The sequence below is a fragment of the Ornithorhynchus anatinus genome, chromosome 18 (assembly GCF_004115215.2).
Source record: "Ornithorhynchus anatinus isolate Pmale09 chromosome 18, mOrnAna1.pri.v4, whole genome shotgun sequence".
NCBI classification, from domain to species: Eukaryota; Metazoa; Chordata; class Mammalia; order Monotremata; family Ornithorhynchidae; genus Ornithorhynchus; species Ornithorhynchus anatinus.
The window spans coordinates 42,925,412-42,943,244 of NC_041745.1; the positions used below are offsets into that span (position 1 = coordinate 42,925,412).

A 17,833-nucleotide genomic window follows, 5' to 3' on the forward strand; every position below is an offset into this window, starting at 1 on the left:
CCCGGGCTCTTTCCGCTGAGCCACGCTGCTTCTCCTATAAATATACATTTATACAAAGAGCCGACCACCCCGTTCTCCCCCACCTTCCGACGCCACCTCATCACGCGCAATCCGCCGTCCCCTTTCCAAGGCGCTGCCGCCCACAGCCTACTTCCCGACGTGGGCCAACGAGGCCAAGCGGACAATGCGGAAAAGGCATTTTCCATTGGCCGCCGTCACTGGGAAAGCCTATCCTACGGGAAACAGCGGCCGCCAAGGCCTACGGGGGGGCCGGGCCGCGGCTCGAACCCGACCCTTCTCCGAGAGAGAGCCGCCCGGGCCCGGACGCCTTCGCCGGCGAGCAACGACTTCCCTCAGAGACATCGGTCCCGATCGCTTTGCGGTCGGGTCCGAGTCTTCTGGGGAATTCAGCCAACGGCGGCGGGCGTCACGGTAGCGGGGGAAATGGAGTCAATAGAGGCCTCTGACGTCCAGTCACACAAGCCGGTCTCCCGCATAGCACAGTGCTTAAGAAATACCACAGTTAATATTATTATTTAGAAATTCAAGAGCAGGCCTGCAGTCAATCGAGAGCATTTACTGAGCGCCCGCTTTGTGCAGAACCGTGTACTAAGGGCTCGGGAGAGAAGAAGTAGAGAAGCGGCGTCTGGAAAGAGCCCGGGCTTGGGAGTCAGAGGTCAAGGGTTTGAATCCCGGCTCTGGTCACTTCACTTCTCTGTGCCTCGGTTGCCTCATCTGTAAAATGGGGATTAACTGTGAGCCTCACGTGGGACCAACCTGATGACCCTGTATCTCCCCCAGCGCTTACAATAGTGCTCTGCACATAGTAAGCCCTTAACAAACACCAACATTATTATTATTATCATCAACGACCCCTGCCCGCAAGGAGTTTCCAGTTTGACAAGGGGAGAGGTAGGAAGAGGGAAGATGTGTACCTAAGTACCACAAGCGTTTATGAGTACTAAAAGGCTTATTCCAGTTATGCCTTTGGTGATTTATAATCTGCATTACTGTGGGTGAACATTTTGGGCCATCTTATCTTGCTGCAAAAAAATATACAAAATCGCATACCAAGCCATGTCTCTTTATGCCGTGAGGTGAATTATTCGAATGTCTTTGCTCATGTCAATAAATTCCAAATCGATACCAAGATGACAAAATGCAACGTGACAGAATTACATTCGATCCTCTTAATCCACTGCTGCATAGTGTTTGGGTTTTTTTTATGATTCTGTCCACAGAAGATTCAGGAAAGTCATACCTCAGCCCCCGAGGGACGTGAATTGAATTCCATCTCGGATTTTTGAAGGCGTTGGGCGAACCCGGCTGGCAGGGGAAGACTGGGGAGAGAACTTGACCCGCCCAGGCCGGCCCCGGGGACGACTTTCCGATACCCATTCCTTTTGGAGGAAATTCCCTTCAGTTATTATTCTTATAGTAAGAGCCCAATAAATACCATTGATTGATTGATTTCAACCGAATGAGGGGAGGGAAAAAAAAGAAGAGTAGCGATAGAAATAATACGTGTCAATACAAACTCAGTGAATGAAGTTGGGACCGGGGGATTATGTTCAGATTCCAAAACTGTATTTGGCAACAAGGCAAAAACAGTTTCTCTTCAGCACCTCAGTTTCTTCAACTGCTCAGTGGAAAGGTCCTCGCTGTGCCCCTAGGGCTTTGCAACAAATACGGGGTTCTAAAGTCTCCTTCATCCATTCAATCCCATTTATTGAGCGCTCACCGTGCGCTACGCACTGAACTGAGCGCTTGGGAGAGTACCATCAGCACGGCTTTAGTGGATAGGGCCCGGGCCTGGGAGTCGGAAGGTCATGGGTTCTAATCCCGGCTCCTCCACTTGTCTGCTGTGTGACCTCGAGCAGGTCCCTTCACTTCTCTGGGCCTCAGTTCCCTCGTCTGTAAAATGGGGATTGAGACTGTGAGCCCCATGTGGGACAGGGACCGTGCCCAATCCGATTGGCTCGTATTCACCCGAGCGCTTAGAGCAGTGCCTGGCACTAATTAATCGCTTAACAGATACCACGATTATGAGGTGTCCATCCCCTCGATTCTATCTATCGGGATTATGTCGTCTTGTTTTTGTCCGTCCGTCTCCCCCGATTAGACCGTGAGCCCGTCACTGGGCGGGGACCGTCTCTATCTGTTGCCGGATTGTCCATTCCAAGCGCTTAGGACAGTGCTCTGCACGTAGTAAGCGCTCAGTAAATACTATCGAATGAATGAATGAATCATTATTATCGTCGGAACTGATCGATTTGACGGCAAACTCGAAAAGATGCCAATCAGCACCGTGAGCTCGGTGGTTTGGGAAGGATCGGAAGATGATAACAGAGGAGAGAAGAAGAGCGATAATAATAATTACCATTATTACTACTATTATTGTACTTGTTTGCCAAGCCCTGAACTAAGCACGGGGGTAGATAATAATAATAATAATTATGGCATTTGTTAAGCGCTTACTATGTGCTGAGCACTGCTCTTAGCGCCGGGATAGATATGAGATAATCAGGCAGGACACCATCCCTGTCACAGACGGGACTAACAGAAGCAGCGTGGCTCAGCGGAAAGAGCCCGGGCTTGGGGGTCAGAGGTCATGGGTTCGAATCCCGGCTCTGCCACCCGTCAGCTGTGTGACTGCGGGCGAGTCGCTTCGCTTCTCTGGGCCTCGGTGACCTCATCTGTAAAATGGGGATGAAGACCGTGAGCCTCTCGTGGGACAACCCGCTGACCCCGTATCTCCCCCAGCGCTTAGAACGGTGCTCTGCACGTAGTGAGCGCTTAACAAATACCAACATTATTATTATTGTTAATTAGGAGGGGAGAGTATCTGAATCCCCGTTTTACAGACGGGGTAACTGAGGCCCAGAGGAGTGAAGTGACTAGCCCAAGGTCCCAGAGCAGGCAAGGCGGGGAGCCGGGTTCAGAACCCAGGTCCTCTGCATCCCAGATCTGCGTGCCCGCCACGCACCTTCGCAGTCTCGGACCTGCCGTCGGGGAGGATTCGGAGGCCCCAGAGCACGGCTGGCATTAATCGGAACTCCGGCTGAGGGAACGCCGGGGCGGAAATGGGAACAGCCAAAGGCAACCCTACACGACCTCTTTTCTTTCCCTTTTCGGTCAAAGGGAAGAAAGACAGATAACTTGGTGGCGGGCTGAATCTACCGAGTGACCTTCCACGAGGCAGCCACGACACGATGGGAGAGCAGAAGGAACCCAGTGACCCTGACTTCAAAAAACCCGCCCATACGGGCTGGCACAGATGGCAGTTAATACCCACAAGCACCTCGGTAATGGAAAAGGCCGGAGATCAAATCGCCAGAGCCGACGTGCAATGTGAGCGGGGACTCGTCTCAGAGAGGCCCCATCTGACGGCGAGGGGATTTAAAAGGGACCTCTCTTAAATAAGAGACGGCAAGTCTTCGGAGAGCTGGGAACGGCTGGGTTTCTGGCGTCGCTCCCGTCCCCCAGGTTGACCGGCTTTCGTTCCTCGCCGCCCAAGCGGGGCCGCGCCGTTCCGACTGCAATCCCGACCTCGGCCCCGATGACCTCGGCTTGCCCAGAGCACCTCTCCGGCACGCTATACGGACACGCGGCGATAGTCATCATCGCAATAACAACGGGAGCGTGGCATCATTCGGTTTGAAAGATGATTAATATTACTGTTATTATTCACTGGCTCTAGACTGTAAGCTCGTGGTGGGCGGGGACTGTGTCCGTTTGCTGTTATATTGTGTTCTGCACAGGGCAAGTGCTCGATAAATACGAACGCGGGAATGGACCGCCCGCCGGCTGCACCGAGCTAAGCACCTGGGAGCGCGTTGAGCTGAAATCCAAGCGGTCTCCCATCTTATATCTGCCCCGGAGACGGTAAGCCTGAAAAAGGATGTGGGATTCCCTCTAGGAAGGAGTGGTCTAGTGGACAGCACACGGACCTGGGAGTCAGAAGGGTCTGCGTTCTAATCCTGCCTCCGCCACCTGTCGACTGGGTGACCCCGGGCGGGTCACTTGACTTCTCTGGGCCTCAGTTCCCTCATCTGTAAAATGGGGATGGAGACCGCGAGCCCCAGGTGGGACCGGTACTGGGTCCAACCCATTCCAAGCGCTTAGGGCAGTGCTCTGCACAGAGTAAGCGCTCAATAAATACTAATGAATGAATGAATGAACCTGATCAGCCTGTACCCGCTCCAGTTTTTATTACAGTGTCTGGCACACAGTTAAGCGTTCAACAGATACCACAGGCATTATCGTCATCATCATCATCAGCCTCATCACGCGTAGGGACCGGATCTGCTAATTCTGCCATACCGTAATAACCGTGTTGGTATTCGTTAAGTGCTCACTATGTGCCAAGCACTGTTTTAAGCACCGGGGGAGACAGAACGTAATCGGGTCGTCCCACGTAGGGCTCACAGACTTCATCCCCATTTGACGGAAGAGGTCACCGAGGCACAGGGAAGTGAAGTGACTTGCTCAAGGTCACCCAGCTGACGGGCGGCAGAGCCGGGATTGGAACCCATGACCTCCGACTCCCGAGCCCGGGCTCTTTCCAAGGAGCCACGCTGCTCTGCGCTTAGCACGGTGCTGGGCCCACAGTAAGTGCTTAACTATCGTTATTAAGCAAACGGGCTCCCTTAGACGGTATTCTCATTTTTGCTTTCGATGACACCTATCGGCTCCCTCTCCCCTGTCTCTCCGCGCCTCAGGTGGGAATATTTTTTTCCTCTCCTACCCTCTTAGTCCAGAAGGGTCAAGAAATTCCCGGGAGTCCGCCGTCAGTCCGGACCTGAGATCTTCGAGTCTCCCAGCTCCCTCCCCCCGCGCTTTCTGCAAGAAGGTTCTCCTTCGATCCGAAGGAACGGGCCCGGGAGTCGATGCCCACAGCCTCTCTGATGTCTCGTTAAGTGGTTCCCGGAGGCCCGATGCCTTGGGCCTCGCTACACGCGGAGTTTTGGGGGCGTCACGGGGCATTGCGGGCACACTCGGGACACCCCCGCTCCAGCCGGCGCCTCTCCAAACCCGGGAGGGAAGTTTCACGCGGGAGAGCTCCGTCCCTCCCCCGTCTCCGCTGGCAACCGTGCATTAAGACCGGGCCCCGGAGTCAAAAGGTCGCGGGTCCTAACCCCGGCTCCGCCGCGCTCGGGTGACCGTGGACGGAATCACTTCGCTTCTCTCACTGGGCCTCGGTTCCCTCATCCGGAAAATGGGGATTGGGCCCGTGAGCCCCACGTGGGACAGGGACTGGGTCCAACCCCGTTTGCTGGTATCCACCCCGGCGCTCGGTACAGCGCCCGCCACACGGTGAGCACCTAAATGCCATTATTATTCATAATAATAATGTTAACGTTGGTATTTACGTGCTTACTATGTGCCAAGCACCGTTCTATGCGCTGAGGTGGATACAAGGTGATCAGGTTGTCCCACGTGGGGCTCACGGTCTTCATTCCCATTTTACAGATGGGCACTGAGCCAGATGAGCCACACAGCCGACAAGCGGCGGAGCTGGGATTCGAACCCACGACCTCTGACTCCCAAGCCTGGGCTCTCGCCACTGGGCCGCGCTGCTTCTCTCTAATGACGGTGTTTGTTAAGCGCTCACTACGTGCAAAGCACCGTTCTAAGCGCTGGGAGGGATACAAGGTGATCGGGGCGCCTCGCTGTGAGCGAGGCCCAGAGAGGCAAAGTGACTTGCCCGAGGTCACACGGCAGACGGGTGGCAGGGCCGGGATTAGAACCCGGGCCCGGGCTCTTTCCTCGAGGCCCACGCTGCTTTAAAATTACTATCCAGGAGAACAACCTCTACTTTTCCTCTCCAAGGATTTCACCGCCATTACTACAAGACCTCGGAAGAGTCGATTCTATAAACACGCGAGGCGACGGGTTCCTCGCCGGAGCAGAGCGAAGCAGCGTGGCTCGGTGGAAGGAGCCCGGGCTTGGGGGTCCGAGGTCATGGGTTCCAATCCCGGCTCCGCCACTTGTCAGCTGTGTGACTGTGGACAAGTCCCTTAACCTCTCTGTGCCTCAGTTCCCTCATATGCAAAAATGGGGATTAAAAGCCGTGAGCCCCACGGGGGACAATCGGATTATCCTGTATCTACCCAGCGCTTAGAACAGTGCTCTGCACATAGTAAACGCTTAACAGGTACCTTAATTATTATTATTATTATTAAGTCACTTAACTCTTCTGGGCCTCAGTGCCCTCATCTGGAAAATGGGGATTAACCGTGAGCCCCACGTGGGACAACCTGATGACCCTGTCTCTCCCCCAGCGCTTAGAACGGTGCTCGGCGCAGAGGAAGCGCTTAACAAATACCAACATTATAATTAACCTGCATGATTAAAGCAATTAGGGGAAGAGCGAGCTCCCCAAATTCCCTGAGAAAGGACCTTGCTTTAAATGGGCTTTCCATCTTTTTGGTAAAAGCTTTGTGTCGCGTCATCCTGGAAAATGGGGATGAAGACTGTGAGCCTCACGTGGGGACAACCTGATGACCCTGTAACTACCCCAGCGCTTACAACAGTGCTCTGCACATAGTAAGCGCTTAACAAATACCACCATTGTTATTATTATTATTATTATTGATCGTTCTGCCTATTCTTCAGCAAGCCGGCCCCAAGTGATCAGAGAAAGACTCAACCGCTCACAACCGAGGAAGCAAGATAAATTTTAAAAAAGATTATCACTGCTACGGCTGCTAATGATAATAACTGTGGTACTCGTTGATGATGATGTTGACGACGTTGGTATTTGTTAAGCGCTTACTATGTGCCGAGCACTGTTCTAAGCGCTGGGGTAGACACGGGGAATCAGGTTGTCCCATGTGGGGCTCACAGTCTTTGGGGTGGACACGAGCAAATCGGGTTGGACACACGTTGAGAACTCACTATGCGCTAGGCACTGTACTAAGTGCTGGGGTATGCAAGCTAATCATGCTGGATACAGTTCACGTCAGTCATTCCTTCGATCGAATTTATTGAGCACTTGCCGGGCGCAGAGCACTGTACTGAGCGCTCGGAAAGCCCATGTCAGTCATTCAGTCAGTCGAATTCACTGAGCACTTAACCGTGCGCAGAGCACTGTACTGAGCGCTCGGAAAGCCCATGTCGGTCATTCATTCAATCGAATTTATTGAGCGCTTACCATGTGCAGAGTACTGTACTGAGCGCTCGGAAAGCCCACGTCGGTCATTCATTCAGTGGAATTTACTGAGCATTTACCGCGTGCAGAGCACTGTACTGAGCGTTCGGAAAGCCCGTGTCGGTCATTCATTCGATCGAATTTACTGCGCATTTACCGCGTGCAGAGCACTGTACTGAGCGTTCGGAAAGCCCGTGTCGGTCATTCATTCGATCCAATTTATTGAGCACTTACCGCGTGCAGAGCACTGTACTAAGCGCTTGGAAAGCACAATTCGGCAACAAACAGAGACCATCCCTACCTACCAACGGGCTCGGTCTAGAAGGGGGGGGGGGGGGGGCTCTCCATTTCACAGATGAGGTAACCGAGGCAGAGCAAAGTGAAATGACTCGCCCGGGGTCACGCAGCAGACGAGCGGCCGAGCCGGGCTAGAACCCAGGCCCTTCTGACTCCCGGGCCCGGCCTCCACCCACTAGGCCGGGCCGCTTCCCCCCGTAACACATACGCTCACCGCGCAGTAAGCGCTCAATAAATACGACCCAATTACACTCTAAGGACTTTCTTACTGCATCGCTTGGCTTTGCCCTTCTACCCTTTGATAAGCTGAACGCGGAGCCAGCGGCAGAACCCGAAGGGGCTTCGAATTCGGGAATCTTAGGGAACGGGCTAATCCCCGGGGGAATCCAATGGCGCGTACGTTTGGATCCTCGAGACACGCGCGGGGCGATCAGAAAGGATCATTTCAGGAAGAAGAGTTTTCGGCAGATCTGAGAGCTCTTCCGGACTTCGGCAGCTCAAGCTATCAGAGGAGGGCTCTAAATTATGGATGTGAAAAACTCCATTAGGGAGACCCGAGTTCTTCAGCCTCCCTTTTAGCACCGTGTCGCTGGCCGAGGTGATTTACGAGATCGCATACATGATCTCTTGCACATTACCGGGGTGGATCTCTCCACGGAGGATATTTATCTCCCGGAGGAGAGGAGTGATCGGAAAAGTCCGGAAGGACCTCGGGCAGGTAACTCAGAACTCCACCGGAGAATTGTGGCTTCCGGGAAACGGGATTAACCTCAGACGGAGAAAGGATTGCGTCGAAGGTGTCCCGGGGGCAGAGAAATACGGTGGCCTGATGGAGAGGGCCCGGGCCCGGCAGTCGGAGGGTCTGGGTTCTAATCCCAGCTCTGCCTCTTGTCTGCCGGGCGACCTCGGGACAGTCGTTTGACCGCCCCGTGCCTCAGTTACCTCATCCGTAATACGGGGATTCGATACCTGTGCTCCTTCCAACCTCTGAGCCCCACGTCTCGCCCTGGCGATCGGTAGGGCCGGCCGCACGGTAGACGCTGAAGAAACACCGCGGTTATTAATACCGACGACGGGGCAGAGAGGAGGTTCTGACGTGAAGACCGATGCGGTATCCGGCCCCCGCTCAAATACGAGCCGCGGAACCTTCCGGGGGGGGGGGGGGGGCGGGGGGGGAGATTATCTGGGGGGAAACCGAGCATTTCGCTCCGCGAGCCGAAGACGCATCTGGAAGACCATTCGGAGAAAAGAGCGAAAGGCGGAACGGATGTCCTCTCGCAAGACGGACGTGGCCTCTTCTCCGGTTTTGGATAAAACCCCTGCCCAACCTCGCAAAAAACTATTTTCCCTCTCCTGGATTTACCGCCTAATTACTCACAGCAGGCGATTATTAACGGCAATCGATTATCCCGCCCTACACCAAACTCTAAATTGCACTACCCTGTCATCCGAATGTCAGGAGCCGATGACATTTCTCCACTCCTGACAAACAGTGAAAACGTGCTCTGCACAACACGGTGGGTATTTTAAGATACGGCTTTTTTCTCCTTCTGGATTTTAGATGCAGAGAAGACCGAGCGCTGCTCCAAAATGTGACAGGCACCAGTCGAGCCATCGGCGGTATCTGAAATTGATTTGACAGTTAAGACGGCCCAACTCCGCACGTAGACGAAGGAGGCAGAGGGAGAAAATTCTCTTTCCAAAACAAATACGGTCTTCAGGAACGGGGCCTGGAGGGCGGAGAATCGCCCTTCATAGAAACAGATCTTGGAGTTTCGGGATCTAATGGGCTGCGGGTGAGGTAACTGATATTACCGGAAAGTCTGGCGGAGTCCACCGACGGGAGGCAAGGCCAAAGTTCTGGTTCATTTTGTGCCAGGGACTTTCCGGCGGGTCACAGTCTTCGAATGACTTCCGGGGGGCTCCGCTCGACTTTTCCCCGGAAGCCCCAGGAAGGTCCCTGAAGAGGGTCAATTCTGGCCCCGTGTTTTCACCTGGGCTCTTTGATAATCGCCCCGGCCTCGCAGTGCTTAAATATCATAATGATAATAATAATAGCGTTGGTATTTGTTAAGCGCTTACTACGTGCGGAGCACTGTTCTAAGCAGGCAATCGGGTCGTCCCGCATGAAGCTCACAGTTAAGCCCCATTTTACAGGTGAGGTAAACTGAGGCACAGAGAAGTGAAGTGACTCGCCCACAGTCACCCAGCTGACAGGCGGCAGAGCCGGGAGTCGAACCCGTGACCTCTGACTCCGAAGCCCGGGCTCCTTCCACTGAGCCGCGCTGCTTCTCTGTCAAGAGGGCATGAGAAGCAGCGCGGCTCAGTGGAAGGAGCCCGGGCTTGGGACCGAGAAGTCACGGGTTCATATCCCACTCCGCCGCCTGTCAGCTGTGCGACTTGGGGCGAGTCATTTCACTTCTCGGTGCCTCAGTGACCGCATCTGGGAAATGGGCATTAAGACTGGGAGCCCCAAGTGGGACGACCTCCTCACCTAGTACCCTCCTCAGCGCTTGGAACAGTGCTTTGCACATAGCAGGCGCTTAACAGATACCATCATCATTATTATTATAGTCATATACTCTACTATTTCCCCTCTCCCTAATCTATCTTCTTTTTTAGCAGTATTTGTTAAGCCCTTACTTTGTGAGAAGCACTGTGCTAAGTAATAATAATAATGTTGGTATTTGTTAAGCGCTTACTATGTGCAGAGCACCGTTCTAAGCCCTGGGGGGGGGGGGATACAAGGTGATCAGGTTGTCCCACGCGGGGCTCACAGTCTCAATCCCCATTGTACGGGTGAGGCAAATGAGGCACAGAGACATTAAGTGACTCGCCCAAAGTCATACAGCCGGCAAGCGGTGGAGTTGGGATTAGAACCCACGACCTCTGACTCCCAAGCCTGGGCTCTTTCCACTGAACACACTGTTTCTCTATAATGATGGCATTTGTGAAGCGCTTACCATGTGCAAAGCACTGTTCTAAGCTCTGGGGGGGGGGGGGGGGGGGATACAAGGTGATCAGGTTGTCCCAGGTGAGACTCAGAGTCTTAATCCCCATTTCCCAGATGCAGGAACTGAGGCCCAGAGAGGCGACCTGCCCAAAATCTCGCGGCTGACGAGTGGCGGATCCGGGATTCGAACCCATGACCTCTGACTCCCCAGCCCGTGCTCTTTCCACTGACCCGCGCTGCTTCTCCAGGATAATCGGGTTGGCCGCGGGCCACGTCCCATGGCTTCTGCAGAGCCCCGGGAGGGCCCCCAGGACAGCGTGTAGCTGAAGGTGTTGGCTGTTTTGAGTATTAGAGAGTTTATGCAACTACCCGGGGAGAGGAGGACTCAATCTCTCTCTAACGTTTTCTCGATCAGTTGATCGACGGGGTCTAGACCGTAAGCTCGTTATGGGCAGGGAAGGTGTCTGCTTATTATTATTCTGTACTCACCCAAGCGTTTAGTACGGTGCTCAGCACAGACTAAGTGCTCAATAAATAACGACTGAGTGAACTGAGTGAATCTACGGAGCACTGCTCCGCGTTACAGTTGAGCGCTCAGGGAGCACGACTGAGTGAACTGAACGAATCTACGGAGCCCTTACTAGGTGACGGGCAATTAAGCGCTCAGTGGTATGTACTGAGCACCTTCTATGTGCAGAACACTGAACTAAGCGCTTGGGAGAGGACGATACAACAGAGTTGGCCGGCTCGCTCCCCGCGGGAGACGGGCATTCCCGGAAATGAGAGATTTATAAAGTTACAATTTGAAGATACGTACGTCATAAGAGCTACGGGGTCGAGGCTGGGGCAAATATCCACCGTCCAGAGGTCGCGGGTCCAAAATGCACAGGTGACGGAGAAGGGGGAGGGAAGCGGGGAAAAGAGGGCTTAACCGGGGAAGGCCTCTTGGAGGAGGCGTGACTTAAATCATGCTTCCAAAGTGGGGAAAGGGGAGGTTCCACCTTCTCTCCTATCGCTCAGTGTGGACCGCAGCACATAGCAAACCCTTAAACGCCGTTACTATCATCATCGTGCTACTGCACTCTCCCAAGCACAGAGAAGCAGCCGCGGGGACTGTGGCTAGACCCGGGCCCGGGAATCACAAGGAGCCGGGTCCTAATCCCGGCGCTTCCCCATGTCCGCCGGGTGACCTTGGGCAAGTCACTTCCCTTCTCTGGGCCCCGGTGACCTCATCTGTACAACGGGGACGAAGGCCGTGAGCCCCCGAGGGGGACAGGGACCGCGTCCGACCGAATTACCTCGCTCAGGACAGTGCCCGGCGCGTAGCAGGCGCTTAAACACGACAGTTGTTCTTATTAGAGGAGCGCTCCGCAGGGAGTAGGTGCTCAACGAATACCACTGATTGACCGGGGGCCCAGACCGGAAAGGAAGAATCGGAGCGACCTGGGCGTCCGCTGATCGGGGAGCGATTCTCTTTCCCTCGGAGACTTGGGGGTCGGGGTGCGGGGGGAGGAGGGAGCTCTCCTCCGTACCCCGTCTCGGAGGGGTGGAAAGACGCTTTTGCCCCCCAAGAGTTGGGGAAGAAGTGGAGGATTTGCTCCGCAGAGGCGTTCAGGTGCCTGGGAGGTGACGCCGGCTCTGCAGCGGTATCCTTGTCAGCGAAAATGACTAACCCGGGATTTATTCGCAGTCGAGTTAAATCGCATTGGCCAAATATGGAATTTAATGTTCCTGCATAATGCCCTAAGTATCTGTCTTTTAATCTGTTCCCAATTCATGTCTTATTGTATTAAAAAAAAGAATTGATTTTTACATCACTTAGCATTTTACGTCCTTTGATAGAGTACATTTGGCTTTATTAAACCACACAGGGTATAGGCGGCACTAAAGTATTAAAATATGAATGTTATAGCGAAGAGAGTCCTCGCCAACAGTTTTAATTCCCTATAATAATCAAGCATAGAGGTCTAAAAATATCACACTGACTGGTAAAACCCTTAAAAGCATTCGGTCCATCAGGGCTTCTCCCGGCCCCGAAACTGCATTAAAAACGCTCTTCCCTGAGATGTTCGGGGATTCGAGTTCCCCTAATCTTTCCCCACAACTGGGGAGCTGAGTGCGAATCGGGTAGAGAGACACAGAGAAATCTCAACCACGTCACCGCAGAGGAATCCCGTTCCACGCAGAAGCCGGTTCTAGCAGGGGAAGGGTGAATCGAAAAAATCTCCTCCCTCTTTTCCACTCGTTCTGCTTAGAAAAGCATTCACTCAGCCAGTCGTATTTAGTGAGCGCTTACTGTGTGCAGAACGCCGTACTGAGCGCTTGGGATGGACAATTCGGCAACAGACAGAGACCGTCCCTGCCCGACGACGGCCTCGCGGCGCTTAGTCGATCGAGCACGGGCCTGGGAATCAGAAGGACCCGGGTTCTGGTCGTTCAGCGGCTCCGGGCCTCAATCTCCTCATCTGTAAAATGGGCATTAAGAGTGGGAGCCCCACGTGGTCCGGGGACCGTCCCCCATCTGATTAGCTGGCCTCCACCCCAGCGCTTAGAACGGTGTCTGGCACGTAGTAAGCTCTTAACAGATACCATTAAAACATAAAGAGAATCGCGAGCGAATTCTGAGCGTTTGCGGACAAGAGTTAAGTTTGCTAATTGGAAATCGTTGGGGGGGGGAAGCTCTCCCCCAGGGGAGAATGCTCCCAATTAATAATAATAATAACAATAATAATAATAATCATTCATTCATACGTTCAATCGTCTTTATTGAGCGCTCACCATGTGCAGAGCACTGTACTAAGCGCTTGGAAAGTACAAAACAGCAACAGAGAGAGACAATCCCTGCCCACCAATGGGCAGTAACGACTACGGTGGTATTGGTTAAGCGCTCACTATGTGCCAGGCACTGTACTAAGCACTGGGGTAGACACCAGGTAAGCCGGTTGGACCCAATCCCTGTCCCACATGGAGCTCACAGTCTCGATCCCCATTTTACAGAGGAGGCCCAGAGCAGTGAAGTGACTTGCCCAAGGTGCCACAGCAGAGAAGCGGCAGAGACGGGATTAGAACCCATGACCTCCTGACTCCCAGACCCGGGCTCTGTCCAATTCCGCCACGTTGCCTCTCTCCTCCGGCGCGAGCTCCAACGGCCAGAAGACTGTTGGAGAACTGGGCCTCCGTGGGGCGGGAGCTCGGGGAAAACGCTTTCTCATCAGGCCACCGCGGCTCAAATGGCATTTTCTTAAGCGCCTACTGCGTGTCAAGCACTGCTCGTTCGTTCGACCGCATTTACTGACGCTCACTGCGTGCAGGGCACTGTACCAGAGCGCTTGGGAGAGTAACACAGACAATAAGCAGACACGATCCCGCCCACAGTGAGCTGACAGTCTAGGGACGAGCTCGCGTTCATTCGTTCACTCATTCGATAGTATTTATCGAGCGCTTACTGTGCGCAGAGCACTGGACTGAGCGCTTGGAACGGACAAATCGGTAACGGAGAGAGAGACGGTCCCCGCCCTTCGACGGGCTTACGGTCTAATCGGGGGGAGACGGACGGACGAGAACAGTGGCAATGAATAGAATCAAGAAGAGAGTCCGGTCTCACGCGAGACCAATCCCACCGTCGGCTTCAAAGGCTAGAGCCCGGGCTGGGAATCGGCAGGCCTGGGTTCTAATCCTGGGCTCCGCCGCTTGTCTCCCGCGGGACCTTGGGGAGTCACTTCGCTTCTCTGGGCCTCAGTTCCCTCCTCTGGAAAACGGGGATTAAGACTGGAGCCCCATCTGGGACCGTGCCCAACCCGATTAGCTTGTATCTCCCCCAGCGCTTAGAACAGTGCTCGACACAGCAAGTGGGCGCTTAACGAACACCGCCGCGATTATTATTATTTTATTAAGACTCTCGGTCATCTGGTCCGGCCCTATCGAGAAGCGGTGCGGTCTGCGAGGGCCTGGGAATCGGAGATCGGGTCTCTAATCCCAGTTCCGCGCTTATCTGAGCTTATCTATCCCCTCCTCGCAGTTCTGAATAGATATTCTCTCCGTCTATTTTTATTTCTGTCTCCCTGGGCCCTGTGTGAGACAGGGACCAAGTCTGACTTGACTATCTCGCGTCTTCCCCCGCTCTTAGAACAGTGTTCGACACAGAGTAAGCACTCAAATACCACTATCGTTGTTATTATTTCTCTTTAAGGTATTTCACTGATTCAATTCATTCGATAGTATTTATCGAGCGCTTACTGTGCGCAGAGCACTGGACTGAGCGCTTGGAACGGACAAATCGGTAACGGAGAGCGAGACGGTCCCCGCCCTTCGACGGGCTTACGGTCTAATCGGGGGGAGACGGACGGACGAGAACAGTGGCAATGGATAGAAGCGAGTATTTGGTATGATTATATTATTATGATATTATGGTATTCGTCACATGACGACCGTGTCTGGAGTAGATAAAAGTTAATCAGGCTCATTCACTCAGTCGTACTTACTGAGCGCTTACTGCGCGCAAAGCACTGTTCTCAGCAACTTCCAAGCACTGGGGTAGATACAAACTGATCAGGTTGGACACGGGCCCCGTCCCAACGTGGGGCTCACGGTCTTCATCTCCATTTTGCAGATGAGGGAACTGAGGCCCAGGGAAGTAATAATAATACTAATAACGACGTTGGTATTTGTTAAGCGCTTACTACGTGCAGGGCGTTGTTCTAAGCGCCGGGGTAGATACAGGGTCATCGGGTCGTCCCACGTGAGGCTCACGGTCTTCATCCCCATCTTCCAGACGAGGGAACCGAGGCACCCAGAAGTGAAGCCGACTTGCCCGAAGCCACACAGCTGACAGGTGGTGGAGGCGGGATTAGAAGCCACGACCTCTGACTCCTAAGCCCGGGCTCTTTCCACTGCGCCACGGCAAGTGACGCGACCTGCCCAAAGTCACACGGCTGACAAGTGGCGGGGCCGGGATTAGAACCCAGGCCCACTCTACATCCACCAGACCGGTCTTTCTTCGGTCGGGGGGGCCGGTCTGCCGGGATGCACCCTCCCCCCCCCCCCCCTTTGCCGTCTGCCTCCCCCTTTTTGGACCGCGAGCCCGCTGCCGGGCAGGGATGGTCTCTATCTGGTGCCAAATTGTACATCCCAGGCGCTCAGTAGAGTGCTCTGCACACGGTAAGCGCTCGATAAATACGACTGGATGAACTGGTATATTTCCTTCGTGAGGAGGACGGGGCGGGGGGGGGGGGGGAGGGGGGGATATCCCAGGGGCAGATTTCTGCCCCAAGGTTTGGGCTTGTCATCGGAGAACACCCCCACCGACCGCCGGGCTGAAACGGCGGCAGCGAACGCTCGTAAGATAACTGCCGACGCAACAGACAGAGGAGGTGAGAGCGATCACTTGGGGAAGGATCGGCTCTACGCACCCCAGCCGTCATCTCTAGTCCCTACGTACCGATGGATACCCAGCCTCTACACTGAAGGACACGGAGAAGCAGCGGGAGCCCGGGCTCGGGAGTCAGAGGTCGTGGGTTCTAATCCCGGCTCCGCCGCCTGTCGGCTGTGTGACTCTGGGCCAGGCACTTCGCTTCTCTGGGCCTCGGTTCCCTCAGCTGGAAGATGGGGATGGAGACTGTGAGCCCCACGCGGGACCCCCCCCCCCGATGACCCCGTATCTCCCCCAGTGCTGAGGACGGCGCCCGGCACATAGTAAGCGCTTAACAGATACCACCTTCTTCCCTTACTTGAACCGTGAGCTCCACTCGGGACAGAGACTGCGTCCGAGCTGATTCGCCTGCATCCACCAGAGTGCTTAGTAGAGCGTGCGGCGCACAGTAAGCGCTTAAATACCACAGCTCCATCGCCCTTGCGTTGTATTTACTGAACTCCTACCGTGTGCGGCACTGTCCTGAGCGCTTGGGAGACTGTAATCTGAGCCCCACGCGGGACAACCTGATTCCCCCGTGTCTACCCCAGCGCTTAGAACGGTGCTCGGCACACAGTGAGCGCGCAACGGATACCAACGTTATTATCATAATCCAAAAATAAACAGACGCATTCCCCGCCTCCGTATCCCAGGCTGAAGAAATAGGAATCACCACAGTCAACTGACAGTATTTACCGAGCAACCTCCCCTCTCAGGATGGCACCCGGAGAGTTTCCAGCCCTCCGCCAGTCTCGGCTACGGGCCGGAGAGTCACGCAGAGGCCCGTCCGTGCCACTCCCGGCTCGGGCTGTGGCTAGCGAGGGGCGGGCCAAACGGCTACCCGTCCCAACTCCCCCGCGCCGGGCGGCGGCGGCACGGGAGAGGGTCCAGGGCGGAGACTCGAGGTGACCGCGCGGAAGACGGCGACGGTAAATCGTTTCCGGATTTTGACCCAAAAAAACTCCGCGGATCCACTAACCGGAACGATGGCAGATGGAGAGCGGGGCCTCCGGGGAGAGATGCGGCCGTGTCGGGGAACGACCCGACGGCATCGGACCGGACCAGACCGGGCAACTCTTGCGCGTGGCGCGCTGTACTAAGCACTTGGGCGAGGACCGGAGGATAATAATGTCGGTGTTTTTTAGCGCTTACTACGAGCAGAGCGCTGTTCAAAGCGCTGGGGTAGATACAGGGTAACCAGGTTGTCCCCCGTGAGGCGCACGGTCTTGATCCCCATTTTACAGGATGACGCGACGCGAAGCTTTTCCCAAAAAGATGGAAAGCCCATTTAAAACAAGGTCCCGTCTCAGGGAATTTGGGGAGCTCGCTCTTCCCCTAATTGCTTTAATCGCCGCTCTTCGGGACAGGTGTGGGTCTAGCGAGAAATAGGACAGAAATGAAGACTTCAGCGGGGCACCTTTCCCTTGCACGCTGAATGCGTCTATCAACAACTGGCCCCCGGATATTCTGGGGAAATCCTTCTGGAAGTATCGAAGAACACCCTTCGATCCAGACTAAAATTTAAGAGGGAGTACGTCAACCCCCCGAGCCGTTCCGCTCCCCGCCTGAGACGCCAGCCGCCAAAACGGTGTTCTCGGCAGAGGTACCGGCTGTCGGGATCAGCCCGGGGAACGGCGGCAGAGCGCCGCTGCGAGAGCTCTTTACGTGTCGGTCCCACCTGATAGTCCAAAATGCTGAATCCTAAGCCCTTGGGATCTTTGACGAGTTCGATGACCTTCACTTCGGGCGACCAGAGGGCCAACTCTCCATCTTCATCATCTTCGACGTGATCCTCGACCCTGGGGTCCTGCTGGAACGTAAAAGAGAACGTCTTTACCCGCGGACATTTCTGTTCCTTCTGAAGAGCCACCGCTCCTCTATTCGCGCTTCTAGGTTTCGACGTAACAGGGCAGAACTTTTCGTCACGCTCGGTGAAAGGTTAAGAGAATCCGTAGGCCCAACGTTACATGAAAACCCAAGCCCCGAAATACGGACGTTTCAGTCCTCGAATTATACGGAGAGA

General features: G+C 54.5%; 1 protein-coding gene across 11 annotated transcripts in view; it reads right to left on the minus strand.

The window, feature by feature from the left end:
* The window catches only part of PATJ (PATJ crumbs cell polarity complex component), a 224,080-nt gene that overhangs the window by 152,574 nt on the left and 53,673 nt on the right, over window positions 1-17,833 (minus strand). For 10 of the 11 annotated variants that reach the window (XM_029083120.2, XM_039914706.1, XM_029083123.2 and 7 more), the window contains one exon: window positions 17,489-17,620. In XM_029083120.2, the coding sequence (XP_028938953.1) occupies window positions 17,489-17,620 (132 nt within the window). The remainder of the gene's footprint in view (window positions 1-17,488; window positions 17,621-17,833) is intronic. The other variant, XM_029083113.2, reaches the window with a different exon arrangement.